The following is a 23,679-nucleotide window of genomic DNA, read 5'->3' as shown; positions in this document are numbered from 1 at the left end:
TTCAAAAAAGACGGATCTACGTAAGCTGAAAATTTGCAGAAAAAAATCCACTTTCTAATGCCACAAACTGAAAATTGCTCGTATGGCTGAATTTCTGGTAATCGTCATTACCGTTTTAGGAAATTGAAGGCGTTAAGCGGGCGACCCAGCCGCTACAGCGTCGCTGCTTTTTTGATAACCATCTGCGGTTTCATAACAGAAATTCATTACACTGTAGTTATTTGTGGTGCGAGGAGATGTGAGAATGCAGCGACAATGTAGCGGCTGGGTCGCCCGCTCAACGCCTTCAATTTCCTTAAACGGTAATGACGATTACCGGAAATTCAGCCATACGAGCGATTTTCAGTTTTCGGCATTAGAAAGTGTATTTTTTTCTGCAAATTTTCAGCTTACGTAGATCCGTCTTTTTCGAACCGTTCCCGAGATCGCCTCTTTGTACTTCAGTGCGCCTGGGCGCCACGTTTTTCAAAATTTTTGGAATTTTTTAACTGGATCCTGTTGAGAAATTTTTCAGAAATATCTCTGAATTTTTTCAAGTTTTTTGAATGATTTTTCTAACGAGTGGTGATCCTGCAAAGTTGACTTACTTCGTTTTACACAGAAAAAACAACGTTTTTTCGACCTTTCGGTGGTCATAATTGTCGGTGTGTTTTTTTCTCGAAATTCGAAAATGAGTTATTAGACGCAGAATACTCCAAGCTTTTGAACTTTTTCTGAATTTTTGCTTCATTTATAAGCTTCCAAACTGAGGGCTCTAAACTTTACACGCCGACAGTAGGTCGATATGGGCATCGGAACTTTTTTTCGCCTTTAAACGGCATAACTCGGGTGTGAAACTTATTTTTCTGTTGTCTCCCATTTTTGAGGAATTTAACTTGGGAGTTGGGGTGAATTCAAATGAATCGTCGAGTGATTCCAATTCACGAGGGAGGTTGATTTTATAATGGGATGCATGCATACTATGCATAGTTTCAGGTATTTACGAATAGTAATATGTATTTCAATTATGCTTGTTTTCAATTACGTAAATACATATATACTCATCACTTATCATAAATCTGATACGATATAGTCAAAATATTCAACACGCGACATGCACACAATGTTTCACTCAATAACAAACTGATCATACAACTAAAGATTCGCACTCTGACATATCACAAGATTTCACCCATTCGTTATTATCATAGCTACGTAAAGCAGTACGCGAATTGTATCAATTCTGTACATTAACCCGTTGATAAAACAAGTGCTTCGTGATATATGATATCAATACACATAAGTTACAAGCGAGTACTAATTTGAGCAATTTGACAATTACATCATTTCCGCGCATTAATACTGTTGTCTTTGAATGCTATGAAATCGCTAGCAATCGACGACAGAAGCACACACACACACACACACACACACAGTCATAAATCAATACTTGACTCCTTGAGAATTATAAACAAATGGCGATATTTACAGGAATTTGGTTGACTTTTTTAAAAGGCAAGATAATAAATTTGAAGGGTTCGTTATAATCTCGTGGAATCGATTGCTCGAAGACTTCCTGGATTGAAGCCTGCATTCGTGGTACCAAGTTTCTTTCTGTAAGCCTTCTTCTTCTCCGGAGACCTGGAATGATTCAAAAATATTTTTAATACGACCACAATATTCGGTTGATCATGGGTCACGAAATGATTTTATTTTAATAGAAAAATCTTCATTTCAAAAGTCGGAGCTTTTGTCGTCGTGCTTACCTGCTGATGCATGGAATCCACCAAAAGCTTTGCTCCTTGCCAAAATCATTGCCCTCCTGTAAACTCTCCGGCAAATCTTGATCCACAGTTTCGGGCAAAAATAGTGTAAGGAAAGCCGTAAACAGGGACAGTAGCCCGAGCACGAGGAGCGGCAACTCTGGTGCGATATCAGCCTGGAAAATTGTTTAAAAAAAACTCGTTAACATTGCATACGAATAATGCTCCATCCCTCACTATTAGGACATAGATAAGAAAAGCGTCGGCCAGTCTCTTTTTTATCGATAGCTGAAATGTGAGCACTTTGTCAACTTACCAGATAAATGATATAGGGTCCGATGATATGTGCGAAATATCCGATAATATGAATGAGCGAAACTCCTTGAGCGCGGACGACCGTAGGTAACATCTCGGCGGCGTATTGGAATCCAATATTGGCGGCAATGTTGACTCCGAGTCGGGCGAAGATCGCCATAATAACGGTGGGTCCACCTTGAAAATAAAAATCAGTCGATGTTCATTATGTCAGACGACCCACAGGTGGATCAGATCGATGTCGATATATTTTTTCAATTCTCTTTTGTCGGATAGATCGTCATTAGGAAAATTGGCAGTGAGTTGGTGAGTCACACTAACCGGCGGGGGTGGCGATTGCGACGAATGAAAACAGGGCGCAAAGCACCAGGGACAGAAAACTCATCCATCTGCGACCCCATCGGTCCAGTAGTACAGCGAGAATTATAGCAGCGGGAAGTTCGGTAAGAGCGGCCAGTGAGAAAGACAAAAACACGTCGGGATCCAGAAGTTTCATGTTCCACACATGACCGTCGAACACGATTATCATAATTAGCCTGGAATACAAACAACAAATAAATAAACACTGAATTTACATTTTGACAATGAATTATGCAAAATACCAGATGCTTTATGTTCGATCACTTCGGTATTTCTTTTCATTGTAAATTTTTACATTCAAACCAGAAAAGAGACTCGGATTTCTCGGTATCGCGCGCATATCATTAAATGTAGAATTTATTAATTTAACGAATAACGTAGAAAAATCCAAGTCCATTCGAATTCCTGGAGTCGCAGTTGATTTTTCCATTAACAGAAATGATTGTGATCCGATAAGGCAATGACGCGTCGCCGCAATAACGACATCAATCAATCGCTCACCGCGATGGCCTGTGGCACCCAAAAAATAGCCTGTTTTCGACGAATTGTAAAATCATGTAGCGCTCATTATCTTACCAATAAATAGTGAGCATCACTGTAATGCGAGCGAGTCGTGGTTTCTTGAACAGATCGAGTACCGTGTAATTATTTTTCGACTGGTCTTTGATTACTGTGTTACAGCTCTCTTTGAATTCTTCGTAGATTTCCGGTTTCACGGTTTTCTTATTCACACGTTCGAATTTCTTGAGCATCTCGATCGCTTTGTCCGTTTTACCTCTCGTTATGTACCATCTGTAACAAACGTTGATCGCATTTCTGTTATTGACCTTGAACATTGGTGATCTCCTCTATTCGGTATGAGAAACGAAAGGAAGGGGGGGAGGGGGGGGGGGGGGGCAAACCGGTTTTATCGATTTTCTGGAATTTCATGATATTACAGGTACGCTTCGCTCGATGCTGAATGATTTTAAATCACTCAGTTTATCGATTATTCGTATCGTTTGTCGCACAATTAATTGCGCAACACATGCACGGAGATAATTAAACAAAATACCTATGAATGTTACGCGGGCAACCAAGCGATATCGGCGTAATACATAAATTCTACGCTACCTTGCACTCTCTGGGACAATCCACGGCCCGATGAAGGCGAAGGCCAAGGGAGCAGCCGTAACAACGCTCAAAATTCTCCAATCGGCGATCCAATAGGCTATCCAAGGTAGGATACTCGATGCGACAGCGAAATAAATTCCAAAGGACAGATTGGCTATCAGCGTCCGGTATTTCGGTCCGACGTATTCGATCACTGTAGAATTCACGAGAGCGATTATTTATCGTTCATTGAAATTCGACTGATTATCGATCCGTGAATATTTTTCCAGATGCGGATATTTCAGATCTACAAAGACTTGATCTTACCGACTATGAATAGGATGTTGAAGCAATTGTCAAAAGCTGTTCCAACGATGAATCTGCATAGGGTGAAGGACCAGAAACTGTTCGCGAAAACGGTTGAAATCGAGGCGAAAAATCCTACCGCGTTACAGGATACCAATGCGGGAATCCTTCCGTAGTGATCGGCGATGTAACCGAAGATAAAACCACCTACTATACTTCCGGCAAAAAAGGCCGACTGGGCCGCTGAAGACAGGTAAGTTTTCTCGCAAACCCAATCAAGCTGTAATCACACAATGATAACTAATTGATGAAAAGTGCAAAAGATGTCCTGCAGCAAAACTTGATTTGGAGAAATGGTGCTCAACAACCTGAACATCAATTTCAATCAGCAATCTTGAATTTTCCGAATAATAACGACATTGCAATCACCTGATCATGATTCAGTACATAAGTTGGGCGTATTTTTTGATAACTCACCTCAGCAGCGATTGAAGCATACGGAATATTCGTGTAGTTGTATGTCCAGCCGTGTTGGCACTTTGTTGTGGTCCACGAAGGGTCGGCGACCGTGACGTTGGATTGAAGAAGTTGAGTGAAATTAACGTCATACATCAGGCAACGAGAGAACGGTGTCGCTCCCTCGATTTTGAGCTCTTCGATATTCGCCATAGGGACGGAAAGGGCAATTCTGAAATTCAAAAACCCATGGAATTGCTTCAATTGGTTCTAATCGCACGCGTCAATTAGCTGAATATTCACGTCGCACCAGCCGACGCAAACTTTGCTCTCTTAACGAAGATGTATTTCGCAACGGTTCGCGGCCTTGCTTCGTGCCAAGGAAGTCTCGAACACGTGTTTCGAGTAGAGAAGCGAACGTAAACAATGACTCACGGACTCTGTATCAATGAACGTAACGGAAAATCCGACGTCGCCGAGATAAACCGTGATTACAAACGTCAAATCGAATAATCACGCATGCATAGAAACGTTTCGTACAATTGCATGTACCAGACAAATGTCACTTATCGGTGGTCATCGCGGAAATTTGATTTCCTTCGTAATCTATGAGATATTCTTCGTATCCGCAGCGAAGGTTTACGTCAGAGAACATACGCTACATACACGTATAGAATCGCTTATCGTCACGTGAGCGAGATGTATATATGACTGTTATCTGCTATTGAAAGACAACACCATAAAATTTAATACCCCAGAAACGTACCGCTAATAAAAATAATCCGCAAGATAATTATCTCAATCATAATGATCTATTGTCAGATCTTATTTTAAAATTATGCGGATTTTTATCCCGTTTTTTTCACCATACGTCCTATCTAATCTTACATCTGAACCAATAATTTTTATTTGCTTCCGTCTTGAGCTGCGCGTAATTATAGCTGTTATTAAGCCCAACGTCATTAAAATCATTCGTTATTATCATAGTTATCGTCGTTATGTTCGTATGCGGTGGAAAACCTACTGATACATATAATTAACATTAGTAATATATCGAATGTAGATTTGTCCGTGTAAATTCAAACGAGGATTACGACACTATCAATCGCGGAATCACGAATACAAATTTCGTAATCCCAGCGTTGCAATTATACGAGCTTTTGATCCGTGCGTGTGACTTGCGGTCGCCTTGAGGAAAAACCTAATAAAACGATCGCGTTCCCGTGGATCGATTCTTCGAAAGAAAACGCTCGACGTGTGGGCATGGCTCGAGTCGGTCCTTATTGGCTGTAATAATCAGGTGGATAGAAAACTTCACGGAAAAAATTAGCGCTCGCCACGTCATCAGAAACTTTGAAAGGATATTCGAGAAATCGGGGTATTTCCCCCGCCGACCACGATACACAACGACGACAACATTGAAACTGGTTTTATCCCATATGCTGTAGCCTCGGAAGTCTTCGGCTATTCTTCGAATCTCAACGTCGACGTTATATACCTGCGCGAATTACAAACGTTGGAATGCCGCTCGAATTTCAGATCCACGTGATTTCTCGACGCGTGGAATTCTGTAATCTAGACCCTCCGCGTCCGCATTATGAATTTAAAGTCGACCTTACGGCCATGTGTATCCCCACGAGACGTAGGTACGCAAAATCATCAGTTGGAGATGACAGAAAAAAAAAAAAAAAACTGACCCCGAAAGATAAATGGAATATCGAGCTTCCGAGTTGAATCTGATATTCGAACTAAAATAGCTCTTCTGCTTGGGAGTATCGAGAATCGTGTAGATTTCGGCCAACCAGTTTCGACTATCGCCGTAATTCGGTGTAGCTATAACGTGTTCATTGTCAAGTTGGCCGGATGGAATTTTATTCCGTCCGGGAGAAAGACATGAAATCATAAAAGTAACGGTGCTAAAACGAATCTGCATACATCTGCCGATCACCGATGACACGCCAAACGCCAGACGAGCTGCCGTTTCTGCTATCTCTGCTACTTTCATAATCCAACCTGGATATTTATCTTTCTTCTACTTTTGAAAATATTACTTCGGTTACTATTTTTGGTCGTTATTCCTCGTGCCGAACACGAACTTCCACTCGCGTTAATAACACGACGTCGTTGAGCTAATGACGCGTTTACTGACCTATTCCGTAATTACCGATGAGGAAAATCGTGACGTAGAAACATCATGACGTTGAACTCACTTTTGGTGATCGGTGAGATTCCATCCTTCCAGTTCTGGTACGGTGCACCAATGTTCCTCCGGCGTTAGAGTGAGGAAGAATTGTGTGAAGTAAAGGAACGCGTACACGACTGTGAAGGGCAACAGAAGGATGAAGAGAAGCCATTGATATCGGCCAGCCTCGCCAATGTAGGGCAAGATGTCATCAAAAGTTTCGATTCTTGCCCTCTTTCCTTCTTCGGCTTTGGAGGATTCTACGGTGGCGGTCATTTTCTTCCTCTGAAAGTTTAAAGGGAAAAAAAATTAACGCGAATAAAATTCTAGCTCATCGTTCGAATCCCGGCCGTACAAAGGTCACCGGAAATTTCGACGCTACGCGAAATTCGAGGAGTTATATCGGGCCCGTGACCGCGACCACGAAACGCGGACGAATACGGTGGTATTGACTTTGAACTACGTCCGTTCACGCTTTCCGAGAGTAACGTACACGATCTAACTGTGTTTCGTTTCATAATTAGATCGTCGTTGAACATTCGCAGTGTCAACAAGTCGGCGCTGATATGCATATCGCGTATTATAAATGTTTTAACGAGATTGATCTCGTTTCCATATAGTCGGCAGCGTAGGTGCAACTTTTATGAGACAAACTGTGAGAGAACCTATTAATTGCATATTACTAGAATTACTGTTATTAGTTCAACACTATTTCAATTACTGCTGTACGATTAATCTGGAATCTTCCACGGTGAAGAAAACAGTAAAATTGTATCTATGTCAATCGGTTGGTTGAAGTATCATCGCGATACAATCAGATATATTTCCAATATTGACACAACGCATCCATCGCTTCCATTTATGATCAATGCCAACAGTTTACTGACAGTGCTGTGAAATCTTTACGTGTAACTATCTGAGTTAATTTTTGTATCACATACTTGCACCTAAACAAAAACCTCTTCGACGTGTGTTGATCACTTTTATCAGATTAATCCTAAAGAATTTTTCACTATTAACGACGTAACATCGATCCATCAATTCCGCATCCTTGGCGAAGAATACCATAACGAATGCGAGATAAATGATGAATAACCATGAACAGGTGCAGCCTAATTAAATTCTGAATAAAGTAGCTGAAGATATTACGTTACATTTGAGTATTCCCGAAGCCGTACATGTGAGCATCGCGTTAATTAAACAACAATCGCGGATAATCCGCCAGCTAAGTGCGAGTCGCCACTTTGACTTGATGAGCGTAATTCTTCAATTATTAAATCTACTTTTAATTTATACAGCACAGTTTACGTTCAAGACGAAGCCATAATAATATGGATCGAATGTACTCGTGTTACATTCTCGATACAATTCAATTATCGGAATGATAATTTGCTGTTGGATTTTTTACTGCTACATACGGAAATGGAAATTACAGCCTCTCGTCAAATAAACGTAGAACTTTAGAAAATATCATGGAATACCGAACAGTGTGCGTCGAAAATCACTCGACGAACGTTATTAGCCTCGGGGGCTAGCTACACTCCCAGTCGTATAATGGCGTTTGTTCATCGGCTCTTCTAATTTACTGTAACCATTTACGTTGTAATATTTCCTTCACTCACTTCACACTACGGTAAAAACGGATCGTTCATTAACTTCAACACAACCTGGACTGCGCTATATTTTTAGATAATTAATTTCATATTCTGGGAACAAAGGAACTCACATTTTCTTAATACTCAACCGGTGTCGCGCTTCGATCCTTGTGAAAGATGCTCCGGGGACTTGAACTCTGTAACCTTGAACGCTGTTTCTTCTTTTTTTTTTTATATGCAGTTACCACTGTTACCGGCTTTTTGTTTACTTATCAATTCACGCTCTCATTTGTCTATTCGGAACTGTTCCAGAACATCCGAATGTCCATTGGATGATATCAACAATAACAGTAACAGTATAGTAACAACAACCGAAACAACAACTTGGGGTGCAATGTTCGCGAGACGTGCTCCGATTATTTATAAACTTCTCCTCGATGTTTCGATTAACCGAAGCACAACTTAATTTGATTGTTCAACTCTACATTAATCAAGTCATGATACATCGCGAACAAATTTAGTTGACTGTTTGCTACGTTCACACAACTGTTCCGGCTTTATACGATTTAGCACCCCACTCGCTCGAGCGAACGAGCCGATCACGTGGTATACCAGTCCCCGTGACGTCAACGGGCAACTCGTTACGGGGATTTTGTGATCGGTAGGAATTCTGATGACGGTGATTGCTAGAAATTTTACTTGGATTCGAGCGAGTGTCAATCGGAAAAGGATCTGTTCGCCGTATACACCAGGTGTAATCGACGTACTCGCCATGAAATGGCATTGCTGGTTTCACAGCCACGTTCTACGAATCGAACCCCGGAAACGTTTAAATTCGAAAAATGATCGGTCGCCGGTCGACTTTTTTTGCGATCGATCGAAGCGGTAAAAAATCTGCAGGTTTTGTCGCTGTTGAAGAAGAAGTGCCGGACACAGTGAATTGTGCTTTTGTTTCATTAGAATGAGATCAGAAACGTGGTCCAAGGGATGGAGAAATATTGTAAGGATCATTTGTCACGGGACTCCGAAGGCAAGCTGAAACTTCGTTTCTTGAAATTTAATTGACACCATGTTCTCTTTTTCCCTCGATTCTTCAGTTCTCGCTAAAGTTCTCTTCACTTTTTTTTATTGCATATCCTCCTTCTGCAAAAACTTGCACGCCGATATTTTGATTCTCAATTCGCAGAGTAACAGAAATCGAAACGTTGGTTACGTAATTGTTTGGATTATGCTTATGATAGATTCCCATAAATCGTAACGAAATTATCCCTCGAATCGACGAAAATAATCCCGAACACTCGCAGTACGAAACTCTGAATTATGGATGAAATGTAACCAATGATTAAAATGCGGCGATAAGTAAGTTCAACGATGTGGTGACATGATGTAATACACTGTAAATAATGAAACGACTCTCGTATACAACATTGTATGATATTTCTCGACTTTAGTTGAAGCTCATGTCGCCTGAAGCTGCGTCTGTTTCTCTTTCCGCGCGTGATTGTCGACCGATCCATTTGATGTAGTAGAACGAGTTTTATTATTGTTTAACGCGGATGTTCGAACTGATTTTTATGGCCGTTGTAACCTTGGTCCGGCGCTTCATTTCCCATGCTGCGACTAAACGAGTGGCGGAAAAATGGCGATTAACGAGAGTGAAAGTTCACGGTATCTCACTTTATTGTTACGAATTAACGAAGAGGAACTGCAAGTCTGACAAAGTATCACGTGGGAGATCTTGACCTCGAAAAATGGACAGTTCACGGAAATGATTCCAGAGTTCTATTGGACAATTGACTTTTTTTCGGTCGATCTACTCCGATTTGGCTCTCCACGTCGGCCTCCGAGCTCCGGAGTTACTTTCACGCTTTGATACTCGCGACAATAAATTCAAGGGTTTTTGCATAACGAGTTACGTTCTGCAACGTACGCTCTTGTTACACACGACATTTAAATTTGCTATACAATGCAATGCATTCGGCAACAACAGTTTGTCCGTCGGCAAGATAAGATCGGTTGGAATCATTCGCTCTTCCGGATTCACGAATTCCTTCATTCTTGTTTCATGGGCTTTTAACTTTGAGCGATATTCGAGCTGATGACACAACGCAATGGCAAAGTTGCACCGGTGCTGGAATGGTCAGGTTCAATGGCAATTGCATCAAACAGTTGAGCAATTTGATATGGTATTTTGACAACACCATCCGTCTAATTACTCTAAAATTACTCTGTTCGTTTTCCAATGCAAGACTATAGGAGTTCGAAAGTAACGTATTACTTTCAACAGTATGTATGAAATGATACGAGGCGTTAACCAAAAGCTAAACCAATTCGTTACTCGGCACGTGACTCGGGCGAAGTTTTGCTCTTCTTTGTCACGAACCTTTCACCTCTTTTTTCATCCATAGAAACAACTTGGACGCCAAGGCCCTTCTTCATTTAACCTTGATTGCGAGTGTTTTGGCAATTTTCAAACGACGACAATGTTCAGGGAGAAAACAAATAATCTGTCTCCAATATGTACGTGACGTGGAGTCACGATAGATTGGGCTTCGTTGAAAAATTATCCTCGTTTCCGAAGTCATCTATGTCTGCTTCGTGCCGCTGCTTTTGGGAAAAAGTGATCCATACTTTGCGGATGTTTTTCACAAAATAATGGGCGAGAGCCAAGCGTTATCATGTTACATATTGAGAGTGCATATTTCTGAAACTAGTAGGAGGCTTATCTCACTGTGAGTGTAAAAAATTATGATAGCATTCCCTGAAGCACGAAAATAGACCTTGGCGGAAGATTGAATGATGATGAAATTCGTCTCAAGTTTTTAGCAACTAGTCAAACATTGGAAAATTATCGTTAGCGTCTACACGGTAACGACTAGCGAAGTTGGCAAAATTTCGCAAAAGTTGACAACGATATCTGGTTTTAAGAATCGTAAATAAAAATTACACGTTACCCGTACCATCAAATATGGAGAGATATTTGCAGAACAATTTTGATATTATTTGCACTGTTTAACTGATATGAGTGACGAAGAAATCATTGTACAGTCGTTGCAATCCACATAAAAATTGCAAAAAAAAAAAAAAATGAAAAACTTAAAAATTACCACAAGTCACAGAACTCGATTCGAAAATATTCGAACGACGCATCTCTGTGAAAGTTCAATTCGATACTAGGGTGAGTATAGATTTCACGACCTTGTTGGGTCGTAACTTGTCCAAAGCTTGGAGAATTTGGATAATATTTATGTATCACAGTTCATCTATTCGATCTTGAGGTCGACGATACCAACGTGTATATTGTATCATACAAAGCAGTATGTGTGCTCCAGGTCACTCGATCTTCCAAAAACTGTGATATACGTTCAAACGATGGCTGAGGTAGAACGACAGAATTGGGGGAAAAAAATCAAGTTGTCCAACGAAAATGTAGGGTAAACCGGCAACCTTGGAAGTACCTTCAATAATCACTCGCGAAACCCAATCCTAAATTTTCATTCATTTGAAGCGAGGTTTTCGACAAACGTTGTGTGTATTGCTTTCAAAAGTTCGAAGCATCATTGGACGCTGAGAAAGACGCGTGATTCGCATTTTAGCCAATCGCCCATTGTTTCTTATGAATCAAATTCCAAATGACGATCGGCATATGACAGCGGCTTACATTCGATTAGATAACTTGTAGCTACGTGTATTTAATTATGTGCTCGTGTAACTTTTCTACATGGAGATACGAAGTAAATGCTTGAAATATTCGTCTAGATGCCAAGCGAACTTTTGAGATAATCTAATAGATTTAGCAGAAAAAAAAGTTTTGCTTCTCACGAGAATACTGTTAAAAAAATGTCCCGATGACGAATCTTTGCGGAATATTCCATACAGAAGATCCAACGTCCAAAGATTTGATTGCCAAATTGATAAAATCTAACCACGTACACATCTTGAAAATTTTATTGTATAATTAAAGATCTAGCCATGACTATGCAAACTGTCCATTTTTAAACAATAATTAAGCTGAAGTCGTTTTCGATCGACACTAGTGATTATTAATGTCACGCCTTCATTTCAAAAGACTCCGCACGACGTTACGGATATCTCGGACATCCTATTAAATGGATTACTTGAATTGATCTTTCGATCTCTCCGGAACATTCACCCGTTCAAAACGTAGAAGAGAACCATATTTTACATCCGAAGAGTGATCGTCTGAATTTCCGTGTCCGATTTTCTTTATGAAACGAATTGATTCGTGAATCAATCGTCGTTCGATTCCGGATTCCTTACGAAGTTATCGGATGGATTGTGATAAACAGGAAAATCATCACGATATCCACGTATTGTACAGTCATTCGAAACACACTTGTATTGAAATACTCGTAATAATGGACTTTATTTAGAAACAGATCTGACGATTCGCATCATTTTTTTTTCCCGGTTCTCAATATTACCTGGATAAATTTATGGATCCCAACTTAGGTTCGGATTGTTACATTACAAGAATACAAAACCAGAGATCTTACCTCACCTTTTCCCTAAGATATACTATGCATATTATAGACTCTTTTTTTTTCTAGAAATACAAAAAGCAGTGTTATTCGTTCAAGTCTACGGAATAATTCCTGAGCAATAAATTATTTTGTTTCTCAATTCGATCCGTGCTATCGGTGATTTGGTTGAAGTTTAGAAATCGTCACGGGCGTCACGGGCACCGATCAATCGACGACCGTAGCTGCGATATGTAAATTTATCTCATCGCTGCAGATTCCTAATTGGCGGAATTCTTCATTAAACGAGATTCGATCGGCTGACACCGTCCTGGATATACCGAACCGTACACTTGCAAGACAAAAAATGAATAAGGTCGTAAATAACAAGTTGTGCATAAGTCCGCTCACACGTTTTATTACAAGGAAAAAGTTGATCGGCTTCGAAGCTGTCCGGTGCGCATATGCATATGATGCATAGATTGCAATCGAAGAATAAACGGACACGTAATATCTGAACGAGCCAAATTAAAGAAAAAAACTCATTGTGTGTTTCTAGTGGTTTTTTTTTTTTATTTTTTTTCTCGAATTTCTTGTACTCTACGATGAATATAGCGGTCGTTCTCTTGAATATCGTGATTTGCGAATGAGATCAGCTTGCAGACCGGTTTCGTGCGAGTTCGTAAGGTTCATCGAGATGAAAAAAATTTGACGAATCGTTCGTAGCCACTCGGTTACTGTAAATATGTAAAAATAATTGTACGAATCGCACTGTATCTAGTCTACGTAAAATCCTCTGCATCAAGCGAAGCCCAACATTGTTACCCAGAGGAGCAAAGCAAGTCGAGCCGTCACGTGCGTTGGAAAAACAACCGGCTATCTCGGGACAGAATTTTTTTTCGCTGAGAATTAGGTTGGCGGAATTGCGGAAAATATTCGCATCTCTTCGTAAATTCTGATGATATTTCAAATGCAGCAAAGACTTGTCGGAATATTCTTATCCCACAGCATCGACGGTGGAGTGATTTTTTCCAAAAGTTTTATATTTTTCATCCTCGGTATTGTATTTTCGAGGAATTTACATTGACTGCATAATGAATAGCGATGAAGTGTTACTAAAATGATGTAACTTGTGAATAATCTTGCTAAAATATGACATGAATATCCATAAATAGTTTCTCAAATACGTAGTTAAAAATAAACCACGATTTCCTATATTTCCTCTTAGATTCGGTTCTGCTTCGGCGATGCTTATTTGGAATTCCTGTTTGTGACTTTTTATCGATCCCCCAGGTGTACGCTACAATGTCGAAAATGGCGGGAAAAATGTCTGAACCTACAGCGAGTTTAAAAATAGAGTGAATAAAACCGCGTGACGAAAGTAGAGGTTAGGGAATAGAATGCTTCTAACCAGACAGGTCTACGACATCATCGTGCAGACTCGGCGTGTGTAAATTTACGTGGCAATCCACGTTCTCTTGAACTTATGATGCGCACGTGTGAAGCGTGACGCACTTAGATTATGCCTCTAGATAAGCTGTACGTCCTACCGACGCTACCTTTCACTGCAGGGTATTCTCGATTATCGAAACCAGGCGGTTCAGCTAATTATTTATTCCTCGTTCCGTGTAGCTATACCGTTTTCACGAATCCACGTTAAATACGTGATGATAATATTGCCAAATATTTGAACAAAGGAACGAACGCGCTTAGACTCGAAGCAGAATAAAATCCACGTGGGATGTGGATTCGAAAAAATGCCGCTCTTTGCGGGACCAAATGGGAGCTGCGAAGCCATGTGAGATACGAAATTTCATCTGTGTATGGGGCGTTCAATGACCGTTTCAAGGATTGTACATTGATCACATATCACCCCACATTCAATGTTCAAAAATGATAATCGCCGCTAATTGGTAATCAACAGTTGAAAAATGTACAATAAGTAACGATTACAAACATTAATTTTGACCGAACTATACGTCATATTTTTTTGAATTCCATGGACTCGCTTCAGTTATTTGAACAAAAATCATTCTTTCACAGATGCGTCTGGTTGTTGAAACTGTTCACCTTTTCAATTCGATTCGAAATGTCTGCATTGTGCGCGAATGAAAAAAGTTTTCAACATTCGGGGACCTTGACACGTATTTTTTAACTACGTTTCAGGTGGAAAAAAAATCGATACACTGACCCGAAAATTTTCAATAAAAACGGTTACAATGCAATTAGCGATGAGTAGCTTTACACATTTATTTACCTTGTCGCGAGTAAGGCTTTGATTGCACACCTCTCTGTTGCCCGGCGTTTGTTACGCAAAGATCTAGGGTACATTTCTCACCACTATGTAATCATACGCTTAATTAACCGTAAGGATATTTGACAAATTCATTGATCGCCTATGGTGTCTAAAATCACTTGTCCAAATATAGACTAAAATTATCAGTATACAAGCGACTCTGTAAATTTGATGTTTTCACGTTCGCAAGTTTGTTCGCATTCATAGCTGTACGTGTATATTAGGGTGGGCCGAGAAGAAGACTATTTTTTTTCAATCACCATGAAAATATTGTCGGAAATGACGAAAACTAAATCCTGTCAAAGTTTGAGCCCTCGATATTGCCTAGTCATAATTTTCATAATCCCAATCGAATTGGTGGGCAAATTTCTGTTTTGACCTTGGAATGTTATAGCTCGTTAACGAATAAATCAATTGGAACAATCAAAACATATGTATTTTTGCAGAAAATCGAACGCTCTACAAAAAATGTGTCTCATAATTTTTTGATAAATCTAAACCCATTCAAAAGTTATTATTTGAGCTTGGAACTTAAATTGTCATAAGGACTTTCTCGTCTTCTTAATCATATGAAAATATGTCATTCAGTTTTTTCGAGCCCATAGTTTAACAAGACACGATTTGACAGGATTTCGGTTTCGTTATTTCCAACGACATTTTTATGATAAGTTAAAGATAATTTCCATTGTTTTGCCCACCTTAATACACACATAGAACTATACAGATAGTGTTTAATCGCAGAAAATGCCGTGCGCTATAATTGTATATGTCAATATTTGAAGAAGTCTATAAAAAGGAAGGCGTTGTTGATGACAATCTAGGGTTATTTTGATACGAAATGACGGTGCAATCTTCTTTCAGAAGTTCAGGAAACTCGGGGAATACTTTGCCCGTTCGGAATATTTGACTTCACAATTCTTACGGCAATGGGAAAAAGTTGCGGTCGCTGAGCGGTATAGGCCAATCCATAGCCAATCATATGACGTAATTTAGCCAGGCAAATATGTCCCTTGAACGTTGGAAATAAAAATTACTTCCTGTCTCGGCCTTGATTTATCTCAGCGCGCAACTTCGTTTCCCGCAACCAGCTTCCTGTTTCGTGGGCGTGAATTTCCTGAAGTTCCTGCAATCACATTGACGACAGTAGAGGAAAGAACGTATTTTCAATGGGAAATGGCTTCTTACAACGATTCATAACCACTCAACGCCCTTCGATCTGTTGCGTCACAACCCGGTAAGTAAATAAGAACACTCGCAATCGTTATTGTACACATACATGGAAACGCGAATGTTAATGAGAATCTAACACTTCATTGAGTAAAACATTCAATTTGAGAAAAAAATATGCATATATTTACACTCGCAAGGACATCGGGATTGACCCAGAGATAGATTTGGATCGGAAGTTCTATTTGCAGTTATTGGAACGAACATCTTATGAAATGACCAGAATACGTATCTTTTGGGATATTTGTCGAGCGAACAAGTTCAGCCTTACGAAAATTGACGAAGAATCTTGCGATCATACTTCCTCCAAATGGATCGTTATCAACTTATTTGAAAATTCGGTTTCTTTGAATCTGCATTTCGGCTGTCGATAATTTGGACTCATTCGTCGTCAATGACATCATCGATTCGCGGGGGATATACTCGGGAGACAAATTCGAGTATAATATCAAATTTTGTCCTTGAGACTCGTATTGCACAATAGAAGCCGAGTCTATTTCCTTCTAGTTTATCTCCCGCGATGAAACCTGCTTGTTCATCGCCGGGACCGGAATAATGCCTCCGCAAATAGTGTGCAATCTACATACAGGTATAAGTACACACGTAGTACGTACAATACGTACGGCGATTTCGTGTACCAGCAGATTCTAGTACACTTGTCGTTATATTTGGCCCCTTGTATACCTAGCCATTGGTTTGTTCAGGTATTTACCCGTTCTATATGATGTTATCATTCGCAAACATAGGGAATTTTTACACAGAGTTGACACGCGAAGAGATAGCCACCTCTGATTACTTTAATTACTTTGATTACGAAATTCATCAGAAAAAGCGCAGTGCGCCGAGCGTCGGATCGCAAAATCGAACGTCGACGTTGAATCCGTGCAAGGTCATTGCCAGACCTTGTCTCATTGGTTGCGGTCAATCGTTTCCCGTAAGTAATCGGACGAATGATAGGTACAAAAATTTTATCCAAATGCAACTTCCGATCGGCAGAGAACCATAAAATCAGAAGGACAAGTTGCCCGGGATAAAAAAAGACCACGCGACCGTGATGCCGTTTATTCGTTGACCACCCGTCTTTTCAACAACGACAAAAAACAAGGCGAGACTTGAGACGGTCAAAGACCTCTGACTCTCCTTTTTCATTGTAATCGATTTCCCTATTCACATTCCTTCCGTGGTGATCCCCGGACAATTAAGTTGGACGACATTGAAACGCTCTTCATTTACGTGATGAATCATATCGGTTTTTGAGAAACTCTGCTCGATCCCATCTATGAACGAAGTAACACATTGTTTTTCGGAAAATCGTATAAAGTCGAATAGAAAGTTGGGAGTACAAATTGAGTTCCTTCGATTAAGTTTAGTTCTGGTCGTATTTTATTATTGCCAGGGCACAGTCCGTCGACAGAGTCGAAGTTCAAGACGAATGTGTGAAGTGTGGAAGTGGAGTTGCCGTTGACTGTTCCTGTTCGACGGTCGTAGTCGTCGAGTGGACGACTAATTGCAACACTGAAATTCTTGTCGATACGCAACATTCCATCGGACAAAGCGTTCGTTGATCAATAAAACGGCCACCTGCAGGAAAAATATGACTTCTCGTACACGTGAGCCGCTCCTCTTCATTGTTGGACACATAATACAACAAATGCTGCGATTGAATAAATGGTACAGTACACCAGAGCTAATCTCTAGAGCTCCAAAGGACGCTGTTTTTACAATTTTTCGAGAGCACTTTCCAGAGAATAACACGAGTCTGGATTCAGGTCAGCGGATCTTAAAATCCCGAAATGTTAAAGAAAAGAGGCAGCAGATGGGAATGAAAATTTTTCAATAACGGAAACACGTTCTGCCGAACGTATAATGATAATTTTTGCAAAATGAAACATTTCTGCATAGAATACAATTACCACGGCTGACGCATGTCATCTCAATGCATCAACTGCACGATCGCAAAATTTGTCTGTGTAGGTATTTTTTTTCCAGCTATGACACCACATGGATTAGCTCATTATGAAAAGTTGAAGAAAACATTGCAGGAGATGGTTTGTCTTCAATGAACAAGAGTTTTTCATTCACCCGGCGGCACGGTTGATCTCAAGTGTGTAATAAGAATCTACCACAATGTATACATATGTGCGAATATTGTTTGACTTCCTGTAAAGTTGTTCGACGAAGCCTGAAGGTCTAGTCGTATAACGAAACTTGTTACGCCTGATCAATCGCAGCTCGTGCTATCCAGATTTCCATTCAATACGCGGATAAATCGATCGTACGATCAGTTTTGTTCGCCGATGGAGCAATTTTTGTCACAATTCACAATCAGCTTACTACACCTACCGCTTTCTTACATCGGTTTATAATGTCCGCCGGGTCACCGAACCTTCAACACATCAAATTGTAAGCGATTCCCAATTTCAGACGCGTGTACTAGAGAAACGGCTCGTTTTCTCTCGTCCGATTCAAGATGATTCCAGGTAATAATAAATTCATGAGTTTCTCATTGCTAGTCAAAGACGTAAATAAATACAACGGGTTCTTCCCCGCCGTCGATACAAGTAGATCGTCAATCATTCGGTTGAATCTCGTTTTTCTCGTTTTGTAATATCTGGTGATGCGTTGTGACTAAGAGTTTCCGATTACGTTCCACTAACAGTAAGAACAATCCTCCACTCCAGGTCACTCGGCTTTTGCTGGCTTCTGTCAATTCACAGCTGATCGCGACAAATTTTCATTATACAGAAAACAAACAGAAAAACAAACATGAGACAAAATATGATAAGTGACGAGTTGGCATTACAACACAATTTCTGTCGGTCGATCAATCGCTCTATCCACAACGCACACATACGTATAATTCTGTGATATTTACGTTGGTGTGGAAAATCATTTGCCTTCATTAATTTCGAGGCGAAAAAAGCTCGGTGTCATCTTTTATCAAACGAGCGAAGCCACCAATTAAAATTACATTATAATGACCTAAATCTCAACCGTAACAATCCTGATTCGAATCTTAAAAAAAATTTTATAGTTGCACAACACGAATAAGAAAAGCGAGAATAATTTATTCTGAGAAAAAATTCTAATATGATGCTAATATCCAAAGAAAATCGTCAGATTATTCACTGGTCAAGGGTGCTAACTACATACTTTCAATGATTGATTAGTCATTACTGTAAGCCCGGGAATATATCTTTCTACAGAAATCTACCTACATTGGAAATCAGAAATTTTATCATCGAATTCTACTGCGCAATAAGTTTTCTTATTGAAAAAAAATAAGCTACTTTTCGAAAATCCAAACCAGTTCTGAAACATTATGCACGTTGTGGCGGTCAATTACCGAATCGCGAACAACTCGAGATTGTTTCATTGTGTATAATTTTTTCTCGCTCGATTCTGTTCACGTATTTTCAGCATTTTTCGTTATGAGTGCCAAGAAAACCTTCGCCTCTGATTTTTTAATTTTTTGCATTTGTTGAAACTACTCTGTTTACAAACTATCGAGCATGGAAAAATTTGCAACGGAACGATGTTTTTTGTTCTAACTTGCACATTTCTGGAAAATACATTCGACCATTTTCTGTAGAATTATTTGTCTTTCTAGAGTTCTGTTCAAGTTTTCCGTGAGAAGTGAAGACGTATATTAGAAATAATTGAAACTGAACTCATCATGTTTTTAACAGTTTATGTACCAATACTTCCCACAGGCTAACTTACTTTGCTCATGTCACCGATGAAGCGATACGATAAAAAGTTGGATGAAAGATACGGTGCGGATAGGTATACCGCATACGTCAAAGAAAAGGGATTCGCAGCTTCGATTCAGGGGTACGAGGCTTCATAGGACAGGAAAACCAACAAAACGATTGTACGCAATCTCTGTACATTACAGGCTCATCTTGCTCCCCGAAATCAATTTTCCACACCGCAGCTTAGCAAAGTCAAAAGATTTCGCCAAGGTGCCTGCGAAAGCCCTGATGTCTCCGTACCCTATCTTCGAGTAAACTTGACGAGGCAAGTAATGCTTGAACTTGTTCTCGGATCAAGGAAATAACATTTCACTTCATGTCGATGCCGCACTCAAGATAACGAAGGCCATCTCTTTTACCGACAAAAAATCATACGGAATCATGAAGAATTGAAAGTTACAAGGTTTCTTCGGGCGATGACAATTGAAGCGCATTGAATGTATAGCATGCGCAGCATTTTGTATTGGTTAATGCATGGTGTTCAATGAGGAAAATATTACTGCAAAAGTGCTTCTATGAAAGGCATATTAATTAGATTCACGAAACAAATCGTAGATCATTCAAGAGATTATGAGCCTTGAGACCGATTCAATACAATAGATACAATAATTAATCCAATAGGTATACATATATGGGACATTCCATATCAACTCAGCCTCCCGGTTTTCGTTTTAGTCGAAAAGAATGTCGATCCGATGGCCTTGAGGTAAGTTATTCATGCAAATTTCATCCAAATTAAAACCCCCTGATATTATTAATTTGAGAGATGATCGTTAATGAATGAAATCGATAAGAGTGATCGATTAGTGGTAAAAAATACCAATTGGAAAATTTCCGACCTTTTGTAAAGCGACTGATATTTGAGAAAATGACGTCGAAATCTTATCGAGTTGTCAGTTGTGACGTAGTGTTCTTCATTTGAAAAAAAAAGCAGATGATATGTCAAAAAAATTTTTTTTTCATACACAAAATCTGATTCAGCATATTTAGGAGATGCGAATGTCGAAAGAATTCATTTTCATGTATAACGTACTGTCCAAATTTTGCTGTATCACTCACGAAAACAGCTGTTCCCTTTTCTTCCTCCATCTCCCTTTCTTCTTTGATCATGCGGTACACTTATCGAAATTAATCTTCGTTCTATAATCTCTGATGACTCGGCATATTTTCTAGATATAAATGTCATTCTATACTTTTTCTTTCTCTTCCTCCCGCCCCCTTTCTTTTTTGATCATTCAGTACACTTATAAAAATTAATCTTCTTTCTATAATCTCTAATGACTTGGCATATTTTCTTGATACGAATGCTATTCTATATTTTTGGATTATCGTGTCTTCGCGGCAAATGATTTCATTTTTAGATATCAGTTTTTATCATCGCAGGTCGGATTATGCGGCTCAGTTCAAGTTATTCGTTTACTATTGTACTACGACACTTGTAAAAAAAAAATCTGCTCTGACGATGAATTATTATTTTAACGTATCAAATTAAGGTTTTAAAATACGACCAGGATATAAAAATTAAGATGAGAGACGCCAACGAAGCCCGTAATTACTGGTGGATCAAAAAGCAAATATTCAATATTCTAGGTATGTACATCGCAAAATGTAATAAAGGTGTACACACACCAAATACTCGTGTCACCTTCTTTTACAGACGAAAAAAAAACAATCCAATCAGGACTTATATACCTGTTAACTTGAGAGTAATCGTTTAAAAATAATAGCACCACCCGGAGACAAGATAACGCTATTCACAAAACATGATAAAAATTGTGGCATTCCTACAAGAGGTGATAACGGATTCTACATATTTTCATCATGGTATTGATAGGATATTTCGACAGGAGCTGATTGCAATATATTTTGAATCGAGCCGACGAAGTGTTACCAAATTAACAGTGCGCTTGATATCATTCAATCGCTGACACAATGCGACGGTAGATGTTTTTTATCGTACGTGTTAATTAGTGTAAATATCTCATTCAACTGCAGAAAAAGTTGCAACTATTATGCCTCATTGCAATATCGAGAGGTTTATTTCAAGAACTAGGCAGCCGATGAACTCCACTCACGATTAGATATAACGTTATCGGCACGATTTGCATTCTGCGAAACGATTTGTCTATTTAAAACCTGTTTAGAAATGAAGTAGAAGGCATTGATAATGAGATATTACTCACACAAATTGCAAGGGCCTTTGGCAGAGCTAATGCCGATGAATAGATCCATACCGAAACTAGAGTCGATGAGAATTCAAGTTCTATCCTCATCACCAACTAACCTTGCACTAGTCCGCATCACCATGTCCGTATTCCACACTGTCGATCTTATAATAACGACAGCAATTCGCAGGTACCGATTTAATCTAAACGTCCTTGATTCCGTTTAGGATGAGATTAGTACCTTTGAGTAATACACGACTGACGGTAACGCGACATCCTGTCCGAAATAAAACTTTTGCCAAATTTTCTTTTCGTGGACGTATCCGTTGTCTCGTCAGACGGATCACACGCAACGATCGGTGGTTACGAATAAATCATGTGAAACAACAATTGATAATCCAACTATCCGATAGTGTGTGTAGTTCCTGATAATTTGTTGACAACTTCAGAAGCGATCTAGCTAATTTTCATTATTGTGTATTCAATGAACATGTGGTAAGCAAGATCTCTGGTGATCCGCGAGACACGAAACGCAACACTATCTCGGTATTGGCCCCAATCCGACATTGCAAAATTCATCCATTGTGCGAAACAAGGACAATATATGGAAGCGGCGTTATTACGCTAATTGGCTCTTTTGCTTCGAGCCAATTAACTGACCTAAACATTGAAGCATCGCATAACATCCAATATACACGCGTGAAGTTGCTTAGTGTAACACGTGACCTGCCCACTATTCCTTCGGCGCCAAGTTACACGCATCACTTTGTTCCATTGAAACAACTGGATAGCAATTATTCATTTTGTTCTCAAGTTTCCGCGTGTATACCAGAAGTAACAACTTCACAGAAATCATCCGAAGCGATTACGGCGATTGGCTGGAATCGCTCAATCTAGACACGATGTCCAATTTTCGTTCCAACAGTTGTGTACACAAAATATTCAGGACACTTTTCGTCGCTACAAAACGGGTCAAGTGACTGTAATAATTGTCTCACGGTAATTGGCAGTGTCTTTTTCCATTAATTCGAACGGCGAGCGCATGGTATACTCGGAATGGCCAAAACTCGTTAAATGTGGGATAGCGTATGCCGCATCAAATTATCATGAGATCGGTGAGTTGAGTGAAAATGCGGATACGATTTTTGTCAACCGTCGACATGGTTGCCGTATTTTGATCGAAAGCTGAAGGGGAAATTACCAAGTCCTACGATAGGTCTAACGTGACGCTACAACAAAATACTTGTCATTGCAACGTAGACTATTTCAACAATCGATACGGACGGTTGTGTTATAGAAAATATTTCTTTCATCCGGATTGATTGAAACAGAACGACACAATTACGTTTTAACAGAGAATCAATCATGGGTAATATTGATAACCTGTAACAGATATTACGAATGTCGAAGCTGGAAAAATAATTGTTTTGTCAGCAATTTTTGTAACTTCACTGCGCAATGTGGTGTAGCATTCCCAAGACGCCTATCGACATTATCCGCGTATAGGTATACACGCTGTACCAAACCTATTTATAACGACGACTGTGTAATTTTTAATGGGGCGAAATGAGACGAAATTGTGGTAAGAATTTCGAGTCAATTTTCCGATCCCTTCGACGACATCCAATGTTATAGGCAGTATGAATTCATCAAACTAGGTACTTTCGATGTCTCACTTTTTCTCAGTCGTCAAATGCCCCGATTCCA

At 39.6% G+C, this 23,679-nt stretch overlaps 1 protein-coding gene across 2 annotated transcripts; it reads right to left on the bottom strand.

Annotated features, from left to right (window-relative positions):
* Positions 1-976: 976 nt before the first annotated feature.
* LOC105693059 (carcinine transporter-like) lies at positions 977-22,120 on the bottom strand. 2 transcript variants are annotated; one of them, XM_012412725.3, is made up of 10 exons: positions 21,991-22,120; positions 6,482-6,738; positions 4,293-4,503; positions 3,837-4,095; positions 3,531-3,723; positions 2,994-3,209; positions 2,379-2,593; positions 2,059-2,234; positions 1,746-1,918; positions 977-1,620 (listed from the first exon to the last, which is right to left on the bottom strand). In XM_012412725.3, the coding sequence occupies exons 1-10, from the start codon at positions 22,078-22,080 to the stop codon at positions 1,521-1,523; spliced, it is 1,890 nt and encodes a 629-aa protein (XP_012268148.3). In that variant the 5' UTR covers positions 22,081-22,120; the 3' UTR covers positions 977-1,520. The 2 variants fall into 2 exon arrangements, with proteins under 2 accessions (XP_012268148.3, XP_012268147.2); XM_012412724.3 differs by lacking the exon at positions 21,991-22,120 and adding an exon at positions 8,180-8,590.
* Positions 22,121-23,679: the final 1,559 nt, after the last annotated feature.

This window comes from Athalia rosae, chromosome 6, assembly GCF_917208135.1.
Source record: "Athalia rosae chromosome 6, iyAthRosa1.1, whole genome shotgun sequence".
Lineage (NCBI taxonomy): Eukaryota > Metazoa > Arthropoda > Insecta > Hymenoptera > Athaliidae > Athalia > Athalia rosae.
This window is presented reverse-complemented; position numbering and strand designations above follow the sequence as displayed.